Raw genomic sequence first — 19,029 nt, 5'->3', positions numbered from 1 at the left:
AACAAACATGACCAATGAAGGCATAAAATGTTATCTTTTCTAGTAATTATATTGTAGTCATAAACTAACGCTCAGGCATGACATTTCCGATATCATGGTATCACTAGTAAATTTCCAGATCTACGAAGAGCTTCTTGTGAGTGTTACATGGTGCCTGTGCATAATGGCACCGAACAAGTGGGACAGATGTCCACGCTATAGCTGGCGACTGCGTGATCACTTAGTGTTTCCATTATTAACATGACAGAAACTCCTCACTGCTGCATTTGAGGGCCAAACACTCACTGGGAGAGGCCAGTTCCTATCTCATGGGTAAATTGGGGTGCTTTTCCATTTCATATGTGTTTCCAGGGCTAATGGGCTTGCAACCCACAGACTGGTATATATTCAGTGACCAAAACAGGCAAGGAAGGGTTGTTCTCAGAATGCATTTTGTTAGTAACAAGTACCCAGAGAACTTGTGCTTAATATCACAACACACTGTATCCAGCAAAGATGGTCCACGTGCAGGAAGGCAAATAGCTTCTGTCAGGGTAACCAGGCTCAGCATAGTGGTTGTCTGAGCCCCCACAGGGTGGACCACATCAGGGAAGCTATTCTTAAGCCTTTGGACATGCACACCATAAAGGACCTAGGTTTTGTTTCACAAATAGTGAAGAGATACATCATGCTTGATGGGGAACATGGCGGCAGTAACGTGGGCAAGATATAGACTCCGGGAAAGCCACCATGGTAAACATGGGGATGGCCAGGCACCCCCGGGGCAGAGATTGCCTACATGCTTCTGGCGAGGGGGGTCCTTCCTCCCCCGTCTCTCAAACCCTACATCTCCCAGGAGTAGATCTCCCCAACTTACATTTAAAGGCTTTAGGTGAGGTTTCGCTGGTCTGAATCTTTGGGGCAAGCATGCGTTTGCCAAAAACCTGAGCATCAAAACTTGCGTAGTCAAAGGTGACCTTGGAGAACTTCTCCAGCTCCTTGGCCAGGTTGGCCCTGGGTGTGGCAGGGGCCACACTAGGGCGGTAGCTTCCATACGGAGGGACTTCAAGCTGCTTCACGAAGCACATAGGCCTGAGGTGCAGGACAGAGGTGCAGAACCATGAGGACAAGGCCCAGGGATCCCAAGCCCCATCCTAGAGCCTGGGCAGGAAACCCTCAGAGCCCTGTGTGCACAGAGACCCTCCCCCGTATCCCACCACTAATGGGTGTCTGGGGCCTGCTCTGTATGAGAAAGAACTGCCTGCAGGCAATAGAGGCCTTGAAGAAACAATGGCATGTGTCTTTGCAGACCAGAAGAAGAGGGAGGGCCTAAGACGTTCCCCCAGAACTTAGGAGGGCATGTTTCAGACAGCTCTGCTACCAGCAGTGTGAGCCTTTAGCAAGCAAGCCTACAGGAGCATCCCTCGGAAAGTGGCCAGCCATCCCTAGACAGAATTCTCCTGGTGCAATAACACAGCTGCCCAGTGAGGAAGGAGATGGGGCATCCAGAGGGGACATGGGTACTTCTGAGAACCAGGCTCAGGGAGGGCCCGACTCAGCTCTTCATGGGCCAGGGGCTCAGCCCTCCACTATCCTCTGCTTGAAGTCGGTGGAGAAGAGCCCCAGAGGGGCTGAAAGAGTTGAGGGCAGGGGTGAAGAGGCCACTGCAAGCATTCGTTCACTGTCACTGAAGCCCTTGGAAGAGCTCAGCATTGTAAATGCATGAGAGGTAGCAGAGGGACACCAGCCCAGACGGCACAGGGGCCAGGGCAGGAAGACCAGCCAGGTGGGGAATGGCCCCCACACAAGGTGTGGGCAGGCTTCTGTGATGGTCAGCTCAGAAACAAGGGAAGGAGGAGGAGAGGCTGGGAGGACCCTCTGCACCCCCAGCTCTCTTTACTCCTGACTCTGAACCAAGCAATGACTGCAGCCTAGAATTAAGGAGGAGTGGATGGTAAGGTCTCCAAGATGCCAAGTGCTGTAAGAACAGGAGCCCAGTGACAGACCCCGCAACCATGAGGAAATCAGCTCTGAGCCTGGACCTTGGAAAAGCAGATGCCCCCAAGCACAGGCACCTTCTCCCCCCAAGGAGGGCCAAGCAGCATCTGAAGAAGTTCCGGAACAGTGCTCAGGCACCGCCCAGGGGAGAAAAGAACCCTGAACTTAATATTGGTGCCACGTTTCATTGGCTTCCTTGACCAGGGCTCCATCCCGCAGCAGACTTAGCATCTGTGATGCCAACAGAGGTTTGCAAAGACTCACCCCACACCCCAGGGCATGACCCTCAGGAACGTGGTCACACCGAATAAACAGAACCTGAACACAAGGCTCCTGCATCCTGGCCTCAATCGCTACCATTTGAGGCTCGTCACCAAGGGCCTGGGGAGGCAAAATGTCACAATCTTGTTCAAGCCTCTTGAGATATTTGTGAAGTCCACAAGATAACGCTGTTGTCCACTTTCACAGGCAAACAAATGGAGGTCACATTCCCAGGAGCACAGCCACCACGTTGGAGCCTCTTTGCCCCCAACCCTGAGCTCAGGGGGCCTCACCTGCCTGCTGGTTTGACATTTTACCAGTGACTTAGATCAAGTCAGGAAAAGACCTGGATTAGTAATGGACAGGAAGCTAGAAGGAACAGTTATAGGGTAGAAGCAAGAAGCAGCTTCCAACCATCCCAATAGCCAGCAGGTGGAAAGGAGCCAACTGGACATACAGGGCTGAAGGCACCCATGGATGGGAGTGCAGGAGGGTTAGGCCCCGGCTCTGGCCCCACCCAGAGGCCCCTCACGGGGGACCCGCAGAGCAAACCCAGGTGGGTGGCTGGGTTCTCTGGTTGAGACCTTGGCAGGCACACGCCAGGGAAGGGACAGGGGGTTGGGTGGGCCGTGAAAGGAGGTGGGCCTCCCTCCAGACCAGGGTCCGTGCTATTGCCCATATTTGTGACTGCCTGACAAGGGGAGGCCCTTGCCTCCCACATTCTCCTTTGCGAGGCAGACATGGGACTGGGGTCTGGAAAACTGGGGAAGGGGTAGACTTATGTGAGTCCTAGTCCCTGAGCGAGAGACAGGAAGCAGATTGTCCACCGAGTGAGGGCAGTAGGTAGGGAGTCGCCTCGCTTGTCAGGAGAAAGACTCGGAGGGTGGGCTGGCGGGGGGCCAGTGCCAGGTCCCCCAGCCGATAACTGCAGCCTTGGGCAAGTTCCTGAGACTCGGGCCTTCGTTGTGGCACCCGCTTCAGAGACTCACATGGGTGGCGGGAATGCTAAGCAGATGCATTCTGTATGACCTTTCGGGAGCCCCCTTATTGCTGACATATGTCTACACACATGCGTGCCTACAGCTGCCTCAGAACCTCTGGGGCCACAAGCAGGCAATGCTCTGAAGGGCACCCCACGTACCCACTCCTCTCCCTCGGTTTAGGGACCTTCCTCGGGGTGAGGGAGGGGTAGATATAGGACAGCCAGGAAGGAGCAGCTCCTGGTGCATCTGGACGGCAGTGGCCCTCAGCTGGTGTAGTCTGCTCTCTTGAGACAGGACAAGCATCTCCACAAACAAACCCCTGAGCAATCTCAAGCGGTGAGATCAGATGCCTTTGGGGAGAGCAAGGCAGGGGCGGCCTCATGGGTGTCTGTGCCACAACTGAAACACTGGTGAGTGCAGCTCATGTCAGACTCTGTTCTGTGTGCCCCAGAAACTACCCTCCAGCTCCGCCCCTGGGAGGTTCCCAGGGCAACTCAGGGCATCAGCCCACGCGCGCGCACACACACACGCACACGGGCACATGCAGTCCCAGAGACACTGGGAAGACCCCTGCAGGATTTTGGGAGGCAGGTGCCTTCAGTTCTGTGGCTCATTTCACTCACCTGAGGATCCTGTCTGAATTGGAGCTATTCTTGGAAGGATCTCCCGTTTGAGGCTGTTGCTTCTCATGAGATTTGGCTAATTTTTCAGCAGCAGCAATGGGACACCCAGACAAACTAGAGAAAAGGCAGAGAGGACAGCTAAGCCCTCTCCTCCAGACCCTGCCTGTCCAAGCCGGGGACCCCGGAAGCACCAGCCAGAGTGTCTCTCTCACTCTGTCCTCGAGCCCACAAACAGCAGCTGCACAGTCAGTTTCTGTCTGGGGAAACTCCAAGCAATGACAAAGACCAAGTATATCCTAAATGCCTTCACAGCTTTGGGCAAAGGCACCTCCTCTGGGCAGGTCTGGGCAATGGGCCTGCGGCTCACCTCCCTGCCCTCCCCTCACGGCTGACCAGAGCTGCCCTCGGGACCCGTCTCTGGCTCTCGCTCCATCAGCCAACTCAGGGAAGCCCAGGGCCCCACAGGCCACACAACCTGGGTGCTGACCCTGGAGGCCCAGGCCCCTCCCAGGAAAGGACCCCGTCTAAGACATCAGGGGAGCAACTTCATCCGTCAGAATTAGGCTGACTGACTGCTGGTGAGGTGACAGTCGCAACCCCACTCAGGAATCTAGCCTCTTCTCAATGAAGGGGCCTCAAAACTCTAGCAGCCTTTGCAAGGACACATCCCATCACAGTCACGCTACCCAAGGGACTCCGGGCAAGCGTGGGGAATATGGTCACCTCTCACTGTGCAAGATGGCAGAGAGCTAAACCCTGAGTGCCTCCCAGGAGTCTCACGTCTACCTGGGCCGCGGCACCCACAGTCTAGCCCAGAGCTTGGTCCTGGCCGGCGGAGGCCCGCCATGAGCAAAAGTCAGTGTGCAGAGGCTCCCCAAACATCCGCAGGACACACAGGCTGCACCTGGCTTTCCCCAAGGCTAGGAGGCCTCTCTGAAGGGCATATACCCATCCCTCCAGCTGCCCTCTGGTCTCTAAGGACGCCCCCCACAGGGACCACACCTCTGACCCCCCCACCAAGAGGCCTGCCCTGACCTGGCACCCGTCCCAAGCCAGGGCACACACACGAGGCCCAGCCCACCCCACCACGGCCCTCGCCATGCCTGGCTCCCCTCAGTACCTTCTGTGCGTGTTGCGGTTGCTATTCACGTGGCCTTGACCAGTACAGCCAGGAGTCGGGCACTTGAGCACATTCTCATGCATAGCCAAGACTGTAACAGAACCAGAGGGTGGGGCAGGTGAGCCCAAACAAAGAAGACGTAGGGGCCCCATGTGAAGTCTGCAACTTTGTAAGGAGGACGGCAGCTTCGAGCAGCAACCCGGGAGGGCCCGCAAGCCTCAGCCCCGTCAGGCTGTGCTCCCTCCCACTATGGCCCCCTGCATCCCTGGGGGCAGAAACCCACTTGGCCTCAAACCCTCTGGTTGTTCTGTGATTTGCCTTTGAAATGCACGTTCACAAGTACTGCCTCTAGCCTAGACGTGAGGACAGGCTCTCCCCTTGTGCCCTTCGGAGCACAGGAGGCTGGCTCTTCCCTCGCAGGCCTCCTGGGGGCCCTGACACGGGCTGCTGTCTCAAGGTGGGTAACTGGGCACACTCCACGTCCCCAGCCTCGTAGGACTCAAGTTTGGGCATCTGCCAATCAGAAAGGGACAGGGCCCTGGGTGGCTCCTCCTCCGTGTGAACACCATCCAAGCAGCAGAGGTGACCTGCGCAGCTACTCACTCTCCGGGGGGATCCTATCCTTGTGGGGGCAACCAGACAGGCTTCGGTGGTGAGGGTACAGCCCTGTAACGTGGCCAGTGCCGTCACAGCCTGGTGTTGGACACTTGATCTCGCGCTTCTCAGCTCTTGAGGGATCTAAATACACAAGACGCATCGGTTAGAGTAGCCAGAAGGCAGCGTTGTGGGTGGCGAGTTGGGAGGAGGACGGGACAGCCATGGTTCTTCATTCACACCGTCCAGAGGAGAGTGGCCAGACTGTCCAAGAGCCCGGGAGGGACCGGGGCTGGATCGTTCTCGGGAAGCTGGTCTACATCAGCCATCCTCATGGAAAATTGTCCCATATAACAGGATGTGCGGCATTTGAAAGAGGAGGACCCAGGTGGCAGCCGGCGCCCTCTATCCCTGCTCCTGTTGATATTGTGTGAATCCTGCTGGCTTCAGTGTGGGGGTCATGCCTCCAAGAGCCCCCATGCCTAGAGGTCCAGCCTCTACACAGAGTCGCAAAAAATGGGACAAGTTCCTTGCCGGGACATGTCCTTTGGATTTGACAAAACGAGGAGGACAAGAAGTTAACTTGCCAACAGCCGCGTGACTAATAAATGCACGGGCAGAGATTTCTACTCAAATCTCAGTTGCTGACCTCATCGAGCCTCCTGCGCCAGGAGACGTCACTACTGGGTGTGGGGCCGTCCCCTCCGGGAGAATGCAGAAGTCACACAGCCGCACTCAGAACTCCCGCCCCAGGCAAGGCACAAACCCAAGGGGGTTCTGAAGTGCAGGACCCCTGGCTCTGCATCTCCACGTTCAAATGGGCAGGAAGTTGGACGTTCACCAACCCAGCAGGCAGGGTCGTCACCAACCCTTCCCCGACGCCTGCTTCCTGAACTGCTGTTGCCACCACACGGACTCTGTCTAGGGCTCACGCTGCATCAGTCCCTCGGTGTGAGCCCTGTCTCTCCCCCTGCCCGGTGCTTCCAGCGCGGCCGTCTGCCTCACCCTGAGGCTCTGTCCCCTGGGTCCATGCCCTCAACTCTATCCCTAAAGGCAGGTCCCCCAACGTCTGTTCCCACAGGTTCGAGTGACCCAAACACCTGGGCCTGGGGCTGTCCCTCTGCCTGTGTCCCCCAGCCATGCACTCCTCAACAGTGTCCCGCCAATGTCTGCCCTGATCTGTGAGCCCCAAGCCCACCACCTGCAGACTGATACCCTACACAGGCCGCAACACCTGTCCCTAAATTGTGTCACCTTTACTTGGGTCTCTGTGCATCTATGTCCCCTCAAGACCTTGCCGGTCTGAATCGAACTCTCAAGCAGCTGTCCCCCACATCTGTGCCACCCTAAAAGGGGGTCCCCTTGACAGCTATCCTCCAGGTTGAAACAATGTCCTCAGCTGTGTCCCTCAGTATCTGCCCCAAGCCTGTCTCATGTGAGTATCCCCAGGAAATCTGTGCCCTGTGTCCCCACCTACCTACCAACTGGGGTTCCGCAGAGCTCACTCGAGTCTCTCCACGACCCGGATATGTCCTCCCAGGGTCTGCCTGTGTCTCTCCATGACCAAGGCAGAACCCCCCCCCCCCCCGGCTGTGGCTGTGCTGCTGGAGCCAGCTCACTGTCCCTCCCACCCTCCTCCGACCTGGAGCTCTGCTTCTCTCTCTGGATCACCCTATGTGAGCAGTGTGAGCCCATCTCCTCAGCAGCAGCAGCCAGTCTGTGGCTATGTGTATGTTTGTCCTTTGTCTGCACCTGCCAGCCCTGCCTCCAGCCTGTAAGGGCCTCTGGCTGTGCCTCTCACTCAGCCTGCTCCTCCATGCCCAGTGGGGACAGGGAGGCGCCCCCCGTCCCTGGATGCAGGGCAGAAGGGTGGGTGTGCAGGGCCCAGCCGCCAGCCCTACCTTTGCTGCAGTAGTTCTTCCGGGCAGCATCCAGGGGCCTCACCGCCTTCCCAGGCTCACCGGGGCCCAGCTGGCCCTGCTCGGTGGGTGGGCAGCCTGGCTCGCAGACGGCTTGTACCTGCTCAGCCTTCAGGGCAATAGCCTGCTCCAGGAGGCCCAGGTTCCCACGCGTCATCATGTCGTACATCTCCGACTCGTCCGTGACCGCAGACTTCTGGGAGCGCGCGTCTTCGTCCCTGCCGTCATCAGAGTGCACCTCCACTATGACAGAGTACTCGGGCTTGGGGCTGGGAGAGGCCGGATGCCGCAGTTCGGGGGCCTTCTGGGTGGGGGCGAGGGGGGCGTCCTCCTGGCAGATGACCTCAGGAGCGGCTACCTCCTCCTCCTCCTCCTCCTCCTCCTCCTCCTCCTCCTCTTCCTCCTCTTCCTCCTCTTCCTCTTCCTCCTCCTCCTCCTCCTCCTCCTCCTCCTCCTCCTCCTCACCCAGGGCGACTTTCATCTTGCGGGACTCCTCACTGGCCACACCCTCCACGGCCTGGGGACAGAGCTCCTGGGAGCGCTCCCTGGCGACTCCCGCGACTCCCTCCGCATCCTCTAGGGGGAGGAACGCGTCCCTCTCCCCCTCGTCACTGGTGGCCCCTTCCTCGGCCTCCTCCTGAACCAGGTGCACAACACCTGGGCCCGGCGTGGCCACCTGGCCCAAGTCCTCCCCAACTAGGGTCTCTACAGCAATTTGGCCCAAGTTTAGGAGAGAAGTGGCGATGATCTCCTGGTAGCTGCTGTAGCTGCCCTTGGCGGGGCCCGCGGAGCTGCCGATGGGCTTGGGTCCGAAGTGGGACTTGGCAGGGGCCCTTCCTGCACGGAATCAGAAAGATGTGGGAAGAGCACAAGGGCACCCTGCCCCGACACATCCTGGGGAACACAAAACCCCCCGGACAGGGAAATGTGTCGGCTGTGCCAGCCCCTCCGCCTGGAACTTGGAGACGCAGGGAACTTGTTTTAGGGGGAGGAGTAGAGCCGCTACTGTGTTTGAAGCTGAGAAATACTCTGATATTTGTCATTAATGGTCCTCCCCTTTAGGGCTACTTTCTCAAATCAGGTAAACCTGCATTTCATAAAATGGAACTTAAAGAATAAAACGGATTTTAAAAATTGCTTCACAAACACAAAGCAGAAAACGAAGTTACGCTTTTAAAAGACACAAATTTATACCTCTTAACTGCCATGACTATGTTGTAGTGGGTGCTTACTGCACACAGGCCCTGTGGGATGGTCGACAAGGGTGCCCTAGGGTGCAGGAGCCAGCCTTGCCATCCGCCCATTCCAGGAGGGGACCAGCCAGGGCTGGTGCCCAAACCCCAAACTCCCTCCTCTGTAAGAAAGCGGGCAAGCTAGTCCTTTCTCCCTAGAGCCCATGGGGCCACACACCACTTCAAGCATAACCAGAGACCCCCCCAGGAGGGAAGCAAGTGTGAGGACTCTCCCTAAGGATTGGCTCCTAAATAAAATAAAAATCCATCTCAGACCCTGCAAGGTCAAAAGACACAAGCACCTTGGGGGTCCTGGGGGTTTGGGACCTCAGGTCTCAGTCCCACCCTCAGGACTCTGAAGTCTGCCAGACTGGGGGGCACATGGACACTTCCCTCCAGAACCTGGGGCCACTTTTACACCAGCATTTGCCAAAGTTTGGGTGCCCCCCCCAGGGAAGAAAGTGCATCAGGGAATCCCTTCGGTTCCCCATCCCACCCCAGGCTTCCCTGGATGCTCCCAAACAGTCTCACCTGATGCCAAGCAGACCCCTCACCCTCGCCCCCACCCCCAGCTGCTCTTCCCTGGGGCCAAGTGGGGGGGAGGTCTGTCTGAGACCCCCTCCCCCGACGCACGGACGCACAGCCCATGTCCATCTGCCCATCCATCTTTCCCATGCACACAGACACACATCCACACTCACACACACAGTGTTCACAGAGATGCGCCCACAGGCCCCGCAAACGCCCTGTACCAGCCCCTCTCCAGGAAGCCCCAACAAATGTCAGGACAAGACCGCGCTTGTTCTCAGGAAGGGCTTCCTCGGCGGCCCTTTCACTGACTCGGAATGGGGCCCCCTCCCCACTCACAGGCTGCGATTCTCCAGGGCCACACTAAGCGCCCTTTATTTCGGGGGAGAAAGAGCCACAAAGCACCTTCAGCTGGCTCAGGACGATGAATCTCCTCCTGTCCTGACATTTCAGCCTCGTCCTCCAGAGTTCCTTCCGATTCATCTGAAACAGAGGCGTCCTTCACCTCGGCGTCCTCGCTGCCATCGGTGTCCACGCTGTAACCCTCGTCCAGAGCCAGCTTCAGGGGGTGGGACTTCCGCGTGGATGCCAGGTGCTCGGCCTGGGCCCCCTCCAGCTTCCTCTTCTTGGCCAGGGGGCAGCTCTGCAAACTGGGAGGAAGGGGCCCAGGGCCACCCTGTCAACACTCCCTGGGGGTCCTCCCGCCCACTCTCCACCCTCGGCAGCCGCGTTCCCTGTTGGGAAAGCTTGTCTTTACCTCTCATCACTATCCCTCAGTTAAAAGCCCCACATTCATGACAGGCAGGTTTTTGTGCCTAACATTTTACATGAACTGTCCACATTAAAAACGCGTGATGTGCTTTAAATTGCATTTTGTTCTTCTCTCCTAAGACCTAACGTCAGAGGCTCTGTCCACACCAGCGCCCCCTGTGGGGAAGAGGAGGGCACTGGCGCTCCGTCAGACCCAGCCCACTTCCTCCCACCAAGCAGGTCATCAGGATGCCCTGGGCCCTTCCTTCTCCACCTCCAGACCCTGCACACCCTCACCCACCCGCAGTCAAGCTAAACCGCCACCACCACCACCCCCCCAGGATGAAAACAGTGATGACCAGATGGCAGATGGTTGGGGCCACCCCAATGTGCGGCAGGTCTGCTCTGAGCTCTCCCTCACGGACTCATCCGGCCTTGCAGCCCCCAACAGAGAGACCCCCGGCATGACACACCATGGCCATGTTGGCCTCAGCAGCCTCAGGCAAAGTTGAAAGGTTCTAGATCTACAAAAGGGCCCAGAGAGGAAGAGGGGCTCCCACACCTCACAGCCCAACCTCTCTCCCAGGAACCTCCTTACCTGCGGTGCCTGGAGTACTTGCCCCGGATGTGTCCTGAGCCAGTACATCCTGGGGTGGGGCAGCTGGGGGGAGGCAAGCAGGGGTGGTCACTTGGGGGAAGGACCCACCCACCCCAGACCCTCACCCTGGGGAGCAGGAGATTGTCTCCAAACAGTGCATCTCAGAATGGCTGTTTGCAATTCACTAAAAATTAATGAAATATCTTACCCCATTTAAATAAACGAATGACTCATTACAATTTTATGAGTGTGTTTAATTAAAGATCTGTATGTATGAGATCAAGACTTCCAACATCGGTGTCTCCTAGATGGCTTCTTTTCTCTGTGGGTAAGTCTTTCCTAGTGTCAGCAAACTGCCGTCAGGCTTCCAAGCAGCTGGGAAACAGGAGGCTCTGTGGAGCCCCCAGAACAAGCACCTGAGGCTGGCCCGAGGGCAAAGCAGACCATCTCTGGTGCTTTGAGGCCTGCAGCCCCTGCCAGGCACACCCTTGGCCTGGCAGAGTGAGCAGGTGCCTCCAGGCAGGAACGGCTCAATGTAGACACGCAGGCCTGGCCCAAGCTACAGGCCCCCCGCTACAACCCTCCTCCAGAACCGACAGCCTGGTACAGGGAAGTGAGGCCAGGTGAGCTGATGACCCAAGGGCCACCCATAGACGTGGCTGGGGGCGCTGCACGGGGATGCAGGCGAGGCCCCCAGGAGTTCCTCACCCTCCACTGTCATCTGTCTCCCCACTGAACCAAACCACAGAAAGCTCTGGAAACTTCTGATCATAGGCACAGGGCATGCCACCCAACCCACTCATCCTGCAGTCAGCTTCATGCAAGGCCAAGATCCTGTGGGCTGCTGGGCACGTCCACAGACCACAGACGACAAGAAGCGGACATCACCTCCTGTTCCGGAGTGGCAAGCTAATGCCAGAGAAAAGGGAGAACACATGAGAACCTCTTCCCATCACTGGTGCCCCCTCTTTGGAGGGGCCATCCAAGGTGCCCAAGATGGGAAGACCTTGTTTTTCACAGGACTGGCACCACAGGGTCTGAGCTCCCCACCTCAGATCAGGCTCTCCCAGATCCTGCGAGGGAAGAACAGGGTGGACCCCAGGAGGGGCAAGGCCCTTGACCTCTGTGTAGACACGCCTGATGGTTTCTAATTTAATTGATCACGGGCCTGACTGCAGTGCACTGTGGGGCTCATCTGACTCATGGACGGGTCAGAGAGAAACAGGACAGTCGATGGGGGCAGAGCCCCACCCAGCCTGAGCTCGACAGCAGCTTTTGCGGGGGGGAGCAGTGGTCTCCCTGCAGCCCTCCAAGCTGGGGCCACCATGGCTGATCTTAGGGCTGGTTTTCATGAGTTTAAAAGGAAGAAAGGAAAGGAGGAAGGGAAGAGAGAAAAGAAAGGGGGGGAGGGAGGAAGGGGGAGGGAGGAAGGGGGGAGGGAGGAAGGGGGGAGGGAGGAAGGGGGGAGGGAGGAGGGGGGAGGGAGGAGGGGGGAGGGAGGAAGGAGGGAGGGAGGAAGGGGGAGGGAGGAGGGGGGAGGGAGGAGGGGGGAGGGAGGAAGGGGGGAGGGAGGAAGGGGGGAGGGAGGAGGGGGGAGGGAGGAAGGGGGGAGGGAGGAAGGGGGGAGGGAGGAGGGGGGAGGGAGGAAGGGGGGAGGGAGGAGGGGGGAGGGAGGAAGGGGGGAGGGAGGAAGGGGGGAGGGAGGAAGGGGGAGGGAGGAGGGGGGAGGGAGGAGGGGGGAGGGAGGAAGGGGGGAGGGAGGGAAGACATGCCACATTTTATTGTGGATTTCCTTTCCAGACAGACAGGACTTACTGCTATCCCGGGCCTGTCTATATTCTAAAATCGATGCCCCACGCTTGCTTTCTCTCTCTCAAGAGCTAGCTTTGAGACTCTTCACAAAAGGTCCTTGTTACTGGGGGTTTGAAGCTGAGGTCCAATTAGCCGATTAATCACTGAGTTAACCAGGCAATTACGTAACAGCTGCTGTGGAGCCCTGTAGGCCATGGGCACTGCCCCTAAACACGTCACCAGCTCCAAGCCACACCTCCAGCCACCAGTTCACAAGAGTCCTGGCCTCCAGCCCAGATGGCAGCAGGACAGGCCGAGAGCCCACACGTCTGGAGCAGGTGAGGACCACTGTGGGAAAAGAAGCTGGAGCTCCCGCATTCCTGCTCTCCACGCCGCGGCGACAGGAGACCTGGCCGAATGCCCCACGGTTCGCACCGTTTCCCCCACAAGCGCGCCCAGGGTGACATCACTGGTGCCCCCAGGGTCCTCAGGGCCAAAGTGAAGAAGCAGCACCAGCTCCAGGCCTCAGGAGCCTCTTTCCAGCCTGGGGGAGGAGGCAGATGCAGCCAGACTTCTCCCTGAACTCCCCGGTGTGGTTCCCTGAGTGTGGCAGAGACAGGAACATAGGCAGGGAGGCTTGCAGAGGGCCTGCTCACAGTCAGCACGGAGCAGGGTCCTGGTGACAGCTTTGGGGCATCTAACCATAAACAGCAGGTGTCAAGGGAAGTCAAGGCTGAGGCCAGGAAGAACCAAATCCCAGCCAGAGCCCTGCACTCAGCTACCACCCCTCAAAGGGACTGACTTCCCTCCAGCCCACCAGAGGCAGGTGGAGCACCCTCCTCCATTCCCATCTGTGCCCTAGGCAGGAGCTGGTCACTGGCTCAGAGGAGGCCCTCAGGTGAGGGAACCCGGATGCAGGTGTGACAGATGGGCAACTCTCCTCGAACTTGGAGACAGCCCTGAAGATGCTCTGCAAGGGGTCCGGAGGCTTGCATCTGCAGAGGAGGCAGGTGCCTCACCTTCCCACTAGCCAACACCTCTGAAAGAGCCACTCCAAGGTTGTGTGGCAGCAGATGGGCCCAGACTAAGATACAAATGGAAGTGTCTACCGGTTATTCACTGATGCAAAGGAAAAACCACCAGATCCGTTTGCTTTCTTTTGGGCACTCGGTGTTAAATCCAGGGCACAGAGAAGCAACGTGGGCTCCAGAGGTGGGAGAAGGCAATCAGAGCCCTGATTACTCCTGGTCAGCCTCCTGCTCAGCGCAGCTCAGCTCCTAACAACCACCATGCCACTACCCCAAGAGCAAGCAGCTTCCTGGGAGCCTGCTCGAGCTGGGGAAAAGACAAACTGGGGCAGGGGACAGTGGCCAAATTCTGGGACAGGGAGGCAACCGTCCCTCATCCATGGTGCGAGTCCCACAGGAGAGCTTCACCCTAACTCGGCTCTCCCTTCCGGTGATTGTGCATAAGTTTATCTAACATCATGACATCCTGTTCCAGGTCATGTTCTCCCTGCACTGGCATCCACAGTGTAAGCCTCACCGGGACAGGGCAGAGCCACCGGTGAGCTGGGGAAGACGTCCTGGCTTGCGGTGTCTGCCCATTCTCACGGCATAAAGGTGCCCCTGTGGCTGATGTGCACAGTTAAGGAGGGAGAACCACGAGCGCACCGCAGATCACAGCCCTGGGTGTAGCTCACAGCCAGTGAGCAAAGGGGACACAGGAGTGACCAGCACCTTTCAGGCAGGACATGTGCGATTCTTTGGCATACACTGCTCCACTCAACTCCAAGCAGCCATTCCCCAAAACTTGAGGAATTGTTGAAGACCTTGTTGCTAAAACGTTAGACGTCAATGCATTCGTCCCTAGTTTCTCCATTAAAAATTGTAACAGTCTCACTATTACCGAAGAAGCAGGTTGAGACCACACGATTACTGAAGGTGCTCACATAATCCTCTCATGGCTGGATCCTATCTGAGAGTATTTCAAAACAATTCTATCTTCAGAGTCATTTTTGCTTCTGCTATTTCAAACTTATGAGAACAAGCTCTTTGGATCTGCCTTTGCAAGTTCCTCCATAACTTTATCTGTTGCCAAAATTAATTGCTGTTACCAAAACCCAGAGCTTCCTGGAGTCCTATGCCCAGCCTCCTCCCCTTCACTGTCCTGAAGATGTCCTCTGCTGAACATCACATGCCCAGGGGAAGTGGCACCTCCTCCTGGAAGCCTTCTCTCCCCTCCTGGTGTCCCCGGCCCCTTTGAGCATCCACTGGTCCACCCGTCAGAAGGCGCCTCCCTTCCAGGGACCATGTTCTGCAGAGCTTCCAACTGGCCTTTCCACCCTCACCCTCTTGCCCTCTGACCTGGGCTGGGGCTTTGAGCAGTACATGTATGATCCAGCTCTTCTGTTCAAACTTGGGCCCTCCGAGCCTCGGTTTCCCCACTTCACCAATGGGGTAATAATACCACCAGGCGGTGCCTCCTGAGAGCAAAACTGGGCTGTACAGCCATTGTAGAACCCGTCACAAGCCTGGGCATCCAGCCTCCCTCTGTGACCTTTCCCTTCTGTCCCCAACTTACAGCCTCAGAGGTTAGAGGGACGCTGGGACACTCTGGGGTCCTCTCATTGTCCTGATTGGCAAAAAACAGCCATCAACAACTCTGGTGAAGAATGAGACGGCCCTGGCCGCAGACTTGTTCAGTTTGGTGAGAATCTTTCCCCCTAAGAATTAGGAAGCCCTGAAGCTCCAGCTGCGTGCAGTGTCACAGGAAAGGTTACTCCAGGCTGGGGGCAGAGGGCCCTCAGAAACTGGGATGTTCTGTGTGTCCCCAGCTAGGAGTCCGGAAGCTCACAGAAACCCCATTGAGGTGTGGTTGCTGCTCTTGGCCCCTCCACAGGGGCAGACAGAGCGCCACACCGACGCAGCCCTTGCCAGCTGTCTTGGGGTGCTGGGGGCTGAGGGTTCTGTGGTGTGCTCGGTGGGAAAGAAGGTGGGCTTAGAGCCCTTCTGTCCCCCAAGGACAAGCCTCTGGCAGGTCAGCTCTGCTGCAGTCCAAGCCTGGCTTCGTCTTGTGGGGAATTTGTGACAATTAAAGGGGGCCCCTGATGCCCACCTGACATGCTGGGACCCTCCACGAGCACCACTTCCCTTTCTCCTTTCCTGTTAGAGCCAGAATACACTGGCACAGGGGGATCTGAGGCTGGTTTTCCTTGTTGGTTACTCACATCATCAGCACTGTCCAAGCAAAACAGCACCAAGAGCCCAGGCCCCCAGAGTCTGAAGTTCGAAGGTCATGTGGGTGGTTCTTGGACAGCCTTGACACACCAGCCTGGGTGGACTTTCTCTCTGGCCATCCCCCCGCTCCAATCTCAGGGGCCAATCCCAGGACAGAAGCCAGCAGGTGAGGGCAAGTTGACCTGGCCCAGCAAATCCCTGCAGTGGGCTGTCCTCCCTTCCTCCTCAAGATGTTCATCCCTGGTGAGATGTGACCTAGATCTGGAAGGTCACAGAGCTCAGCCATTGCCAAGATCACCAACACACCAACCACTGTCAGCACCTGGAGTCCATGGACGACTAGGGACCTCGGCAGCCTGTTCTCTCATCTCTGGCCAAATGGGGCCTCCGGCCACCAGACACAGAAGCCTTTGTGAGAGCCCCCTAATACAGCACCTTGTTGTTGGCTGGGGACCATGGTGACAGGCAGGTCCTGGTGGTGACCAGGGGCCAGCACATCTGTGCCCCTGTCTCAAGGCTGGCTGCGTGGTGGGGCCGGGACAGAGGTGGGAGAGGGCAGAGGCAAGGTGAGACAGTAGGACTCATGGCAAGGAGAAAAGGGGTTCAGGGGTACAGTTGGGCAACACAAAGTGCCCCGTGTGGGACATTTGGGGTGTTCGGGGGTCACAGGCATGCGCAATGCTGGGTGCTAGCAGAAGGCCTTTCTTACCTGAGGTCGGCACCTGTGGGCTCTGGGGGCACTGGGTGAGAGAAAGAGAGAAACAGGGAAACACATGTGGGAGTCTGAACTGAAAAGGCACATTGTCCTCATGGCACAGATGGAAAAAAGCGGAGGCAATCCCAGTGAAAACTGAACCCCATCCTTTCCTGACCTCCTGGAATGTCCTGCAGAGTCCAGTGGAGTGAGCTGCCACCTCTCCCCCGATTCTTGCACCAGACTCCCCGGAGAGGCTGGTGGTTCTGCAGAGTGGGTCAGGCGCCCCCACCTCATGCCGGCTCTATGAGCCTTCAGGGCCAGAACAGTATCTCATTCTCTAATTGCAGCTGGAAGTCAGCTTCCGACAGGAAACTTGACCCAGCAGATAAAGCTGGACAGAGAGAACCAAGGAGCTGGTCCCTGGTGATGGGGCCACTGGGGGCAAAAATGCACAGGGGTCCAACTGAGCAGCTCACCCGAGAAGTTCAGCGCTCTGGCCACTCCGTGCACGGGACAGGCAGCCGCGGTCCTGTGTGTGCTTACAGTGTCAGGGAGGGGAGCCGGCCAAGGGATCCACCCACCCCACTGCCAGTTCCCTCCAGCACCAAGACTGACATCCTGGGAGGGCAGGAGTCTGGCAGAAGCCTGGCAGCATTGGAGCACCGTGCTGGTGTCTCCTGACTGAGCTTTGCCTTCCCCACTCTGTGGAGCCGTCTGCCTCCTCACCTCCACCCAGGCAGGTCTGTCTGGACCCCACAGCAGACCTCTCAGGCACCAGACACCATGGGCCCCAAGTGCGCAGGAGGCAGGAAGGGAGGAGGGCCCAGGGCCTGGTCATCACTGTGGGGTTCTGCTTTCCTGAGCAACGCAGCATCTGCTGCTTTAGGACCTGGGACTCACGACTGGGAGGGGGCGGCACTCACCTCGGAGGGCCTTGGAGCGCGTACGAGCCCGCTTATCCTCATTTTCTAAGCTCATCTGCAAGCAAGAACAACTGCGATGTTAACGGAGGCCAAACACAGAACCACCCCCAGAGGGCTGCGCGGGGCCTGCAGCTGAGCTGGCCACAGTGAATCTGTGACACAGAAAGACAAGGGGTGGGCTCGCAGGAGGAAAAGACCTGAGACCCGGGGCAACAGGCCTGGGGCAGGTGCTTCAGGGGGGAGACCACGGCTCCTGGCCCTATTCCCTGCCCTGCTCTCGGCCCTCGCACTGCCCCCACGTTTGCACCCCCACAGGAACCTCAAGCAAGAGCCCTGCCCCACCTGCCGGATCCTCGTGGATGGTAGGATTCTTGGCACATGGTCTCCTGGCTGAGGAGCACCCCCCACTGCTCCCTTGGGGGTGCCAACCGCTCAGGCTTCATGGCAGGTCACCCGCTGGGCCCCAGACACCATGGGCCCCTAGCCCCACCACACTAGGATCATCCTCTTAGAAACAGACGGACGGGACCCGAACGGGCCTCCACAGAGTGTCCAGAAAAGGAATGACTTCAATTTCTACCATGTGCCATCCCGGAGGGAGCCGAGGGACAGGCGGCCTGAGCTTGGGCACCAGACCGTCCCGAACATGAGACGGGACGTGCTCACGGAGTGTGTGTTCCCAGAAGGGAGGCACCACCACCCAGTAGGAACAGAGAGCAAGTCAGCACGGTGCTTTCAATGTCCTGACAGCCACATTACAAATGTAAAAGGACACGTGACGTGGATTTCAATACTAACCCTTACCTAGCCCAATCTACCCAAAACATTATCATTTCAACGGTAATCAATAGAAAACACTGTGAGTGGGATGCTGTTTTGTGCTAACTCATGGAGACCTTGCATGGCTCCTGGACTCACAGCACATCTGAGATCAGCTGGCCACAGGCCCGTTGTGCTGGACAGTGTGGCTCTAGACATGGGAAGCAGTCTCAAGTGGAGGCCAGCTTCGGGCAAGAATGCAAGCCAAGGGGCTTGCAGGACCCACGGGCCACCCTCCCAGGGATGTCACTTCTCCCAGGAGTGGGTGAGTGGGGTGTCCCGAGGGGGACAGGGCACCCCACACAGTGCAGACCCCTCACATCCTCTGGCCACCCCCCCTGAGCCCATCAGTGCACCCCCACATTCCCTGCCCCTGACCAACTTCCATGGGGAACACTGTCCACCAAGTCCCATGAGGGAGTCAGAGAAGGGCCCTCAGGAGGGTGAAGCCTGGGGCCAAGAGTCACAGGGAGAAGCCCAAGAACGGGATGCCCCCTGGGGCTACAGATCATCACACAGAATCTTGGACCTATGTCACCCAGGACAAAGCTGGGCAGATAGGTAATGAAGAGGTAGGAGGTAGGTGGGGCCCCTGAAGTGCTCCTTGTCTCTGAGGCCAGGTGGGGGGGGCCTCCTTCTGGCAGGGTGTGTCCTGTGCATCACATGAGCCCCACAGGGCTCACCACCTGTGTCCGTGGTCAGGAAGGGGAGGGGGCAATTCCATCTGGCCCAGGCCATAACCAAGGCTTGTCAAAGGCGAGGCCAGGCAGCAGAAGAAAGGAAGGAAGGGCAACAGAAATGGGCTTTAGAGCCCAGAGACCTGCAAGAGACAAGTCTGAGCCCTGAGGTACAGAGACCCACCAAGGAGAGGAAGGGAATCCCCCCAATTAGGAAGACAAAATTTGCAAAGTGAACCTCCCCCACAGGCGGCACTAACATACAACGATTTATGTGATGTGTTAAGGAAGAAAAATC

General features: G+C 57.8%; 1 protein-coding gene across 3 annotated transcripts in view; it reads right to left on the bottom strand.

The window, feature by feature from the left end:
* The window catches only part of MYT1 (myelin transcription factor 1), a 38,218-nt gene extending 20,928 nt beyond the window's left edge, over positions 1 to 17,290 (bottom strand). For 2 of the 3 annotated variants that reach the window (XM_088026873.1, XM_028095730.2), the window contains exons 1-9: positions 17,236 to 17,290; positions 16,325 to 16,355; positions 10,586 to 10,648; positions 9,643 to 9,887; positions 7,460 to 8,314; positions 5,568 to 5,702; positions 4,965 to 5,055; positions 3,845 to 3,958; positions 857 to 1,071 (exon numbers count right to left, since the gene is read on the bottom strand). In XM_088026873.1, the coding sequence (XP_087882999.1) occupies positions 857 to 1,071; positions 3,845 to 3,958; positions 4,965 to 5,055; positions 5,568 to 5,702; positions 7,460 to 8,314; positions 9,643 to 9,887; positions 10,586 to 10,648; positions 16,325 to 16,355; positions 17,236 to 17,290 (1,804 nt within the window). Of the gene's footprint in view, positions 1 to 856; positions 1,072 to 3,844; positions 3,959 to 4,964; positions 5,056 to 5,567; positions 5,703 to 7,450; positions 8,315 to 9,642; positions 9,888 to 10,585; positions 10,649 to 16,324; positions 16,356 to 17,235 lie in introns of all 3 variants that reach the window. The other variant, XM_088026872.1, reaches the window with a different exon arrangement.
* Between the last annotated feature and the right edge of the window lie 1,739 nt (positions 17,291 to 19,029).

This window comes from Eumetopias jubatus, unplaced genomic scaffold, assembly GCF_037043125.1.
Source record: "Eumetopias jubatus isolate StellerSeaLion01/CBP00866 unplaced genomic scaffold, mEumJub1_p1.0 scaffold_9, whole genome shotgun sequence".
NCBI lineage: Eukaryota > Metazoa > Chordata > Mammalia > Carnivora > Otariidae > Eumetopias > Eumetopias jubatus.
The sequence above is the reverse complement of the archived record's forward strand: the minus strand, read 5'-3'. Positions and strand labels throughout refer to the sequence as shown.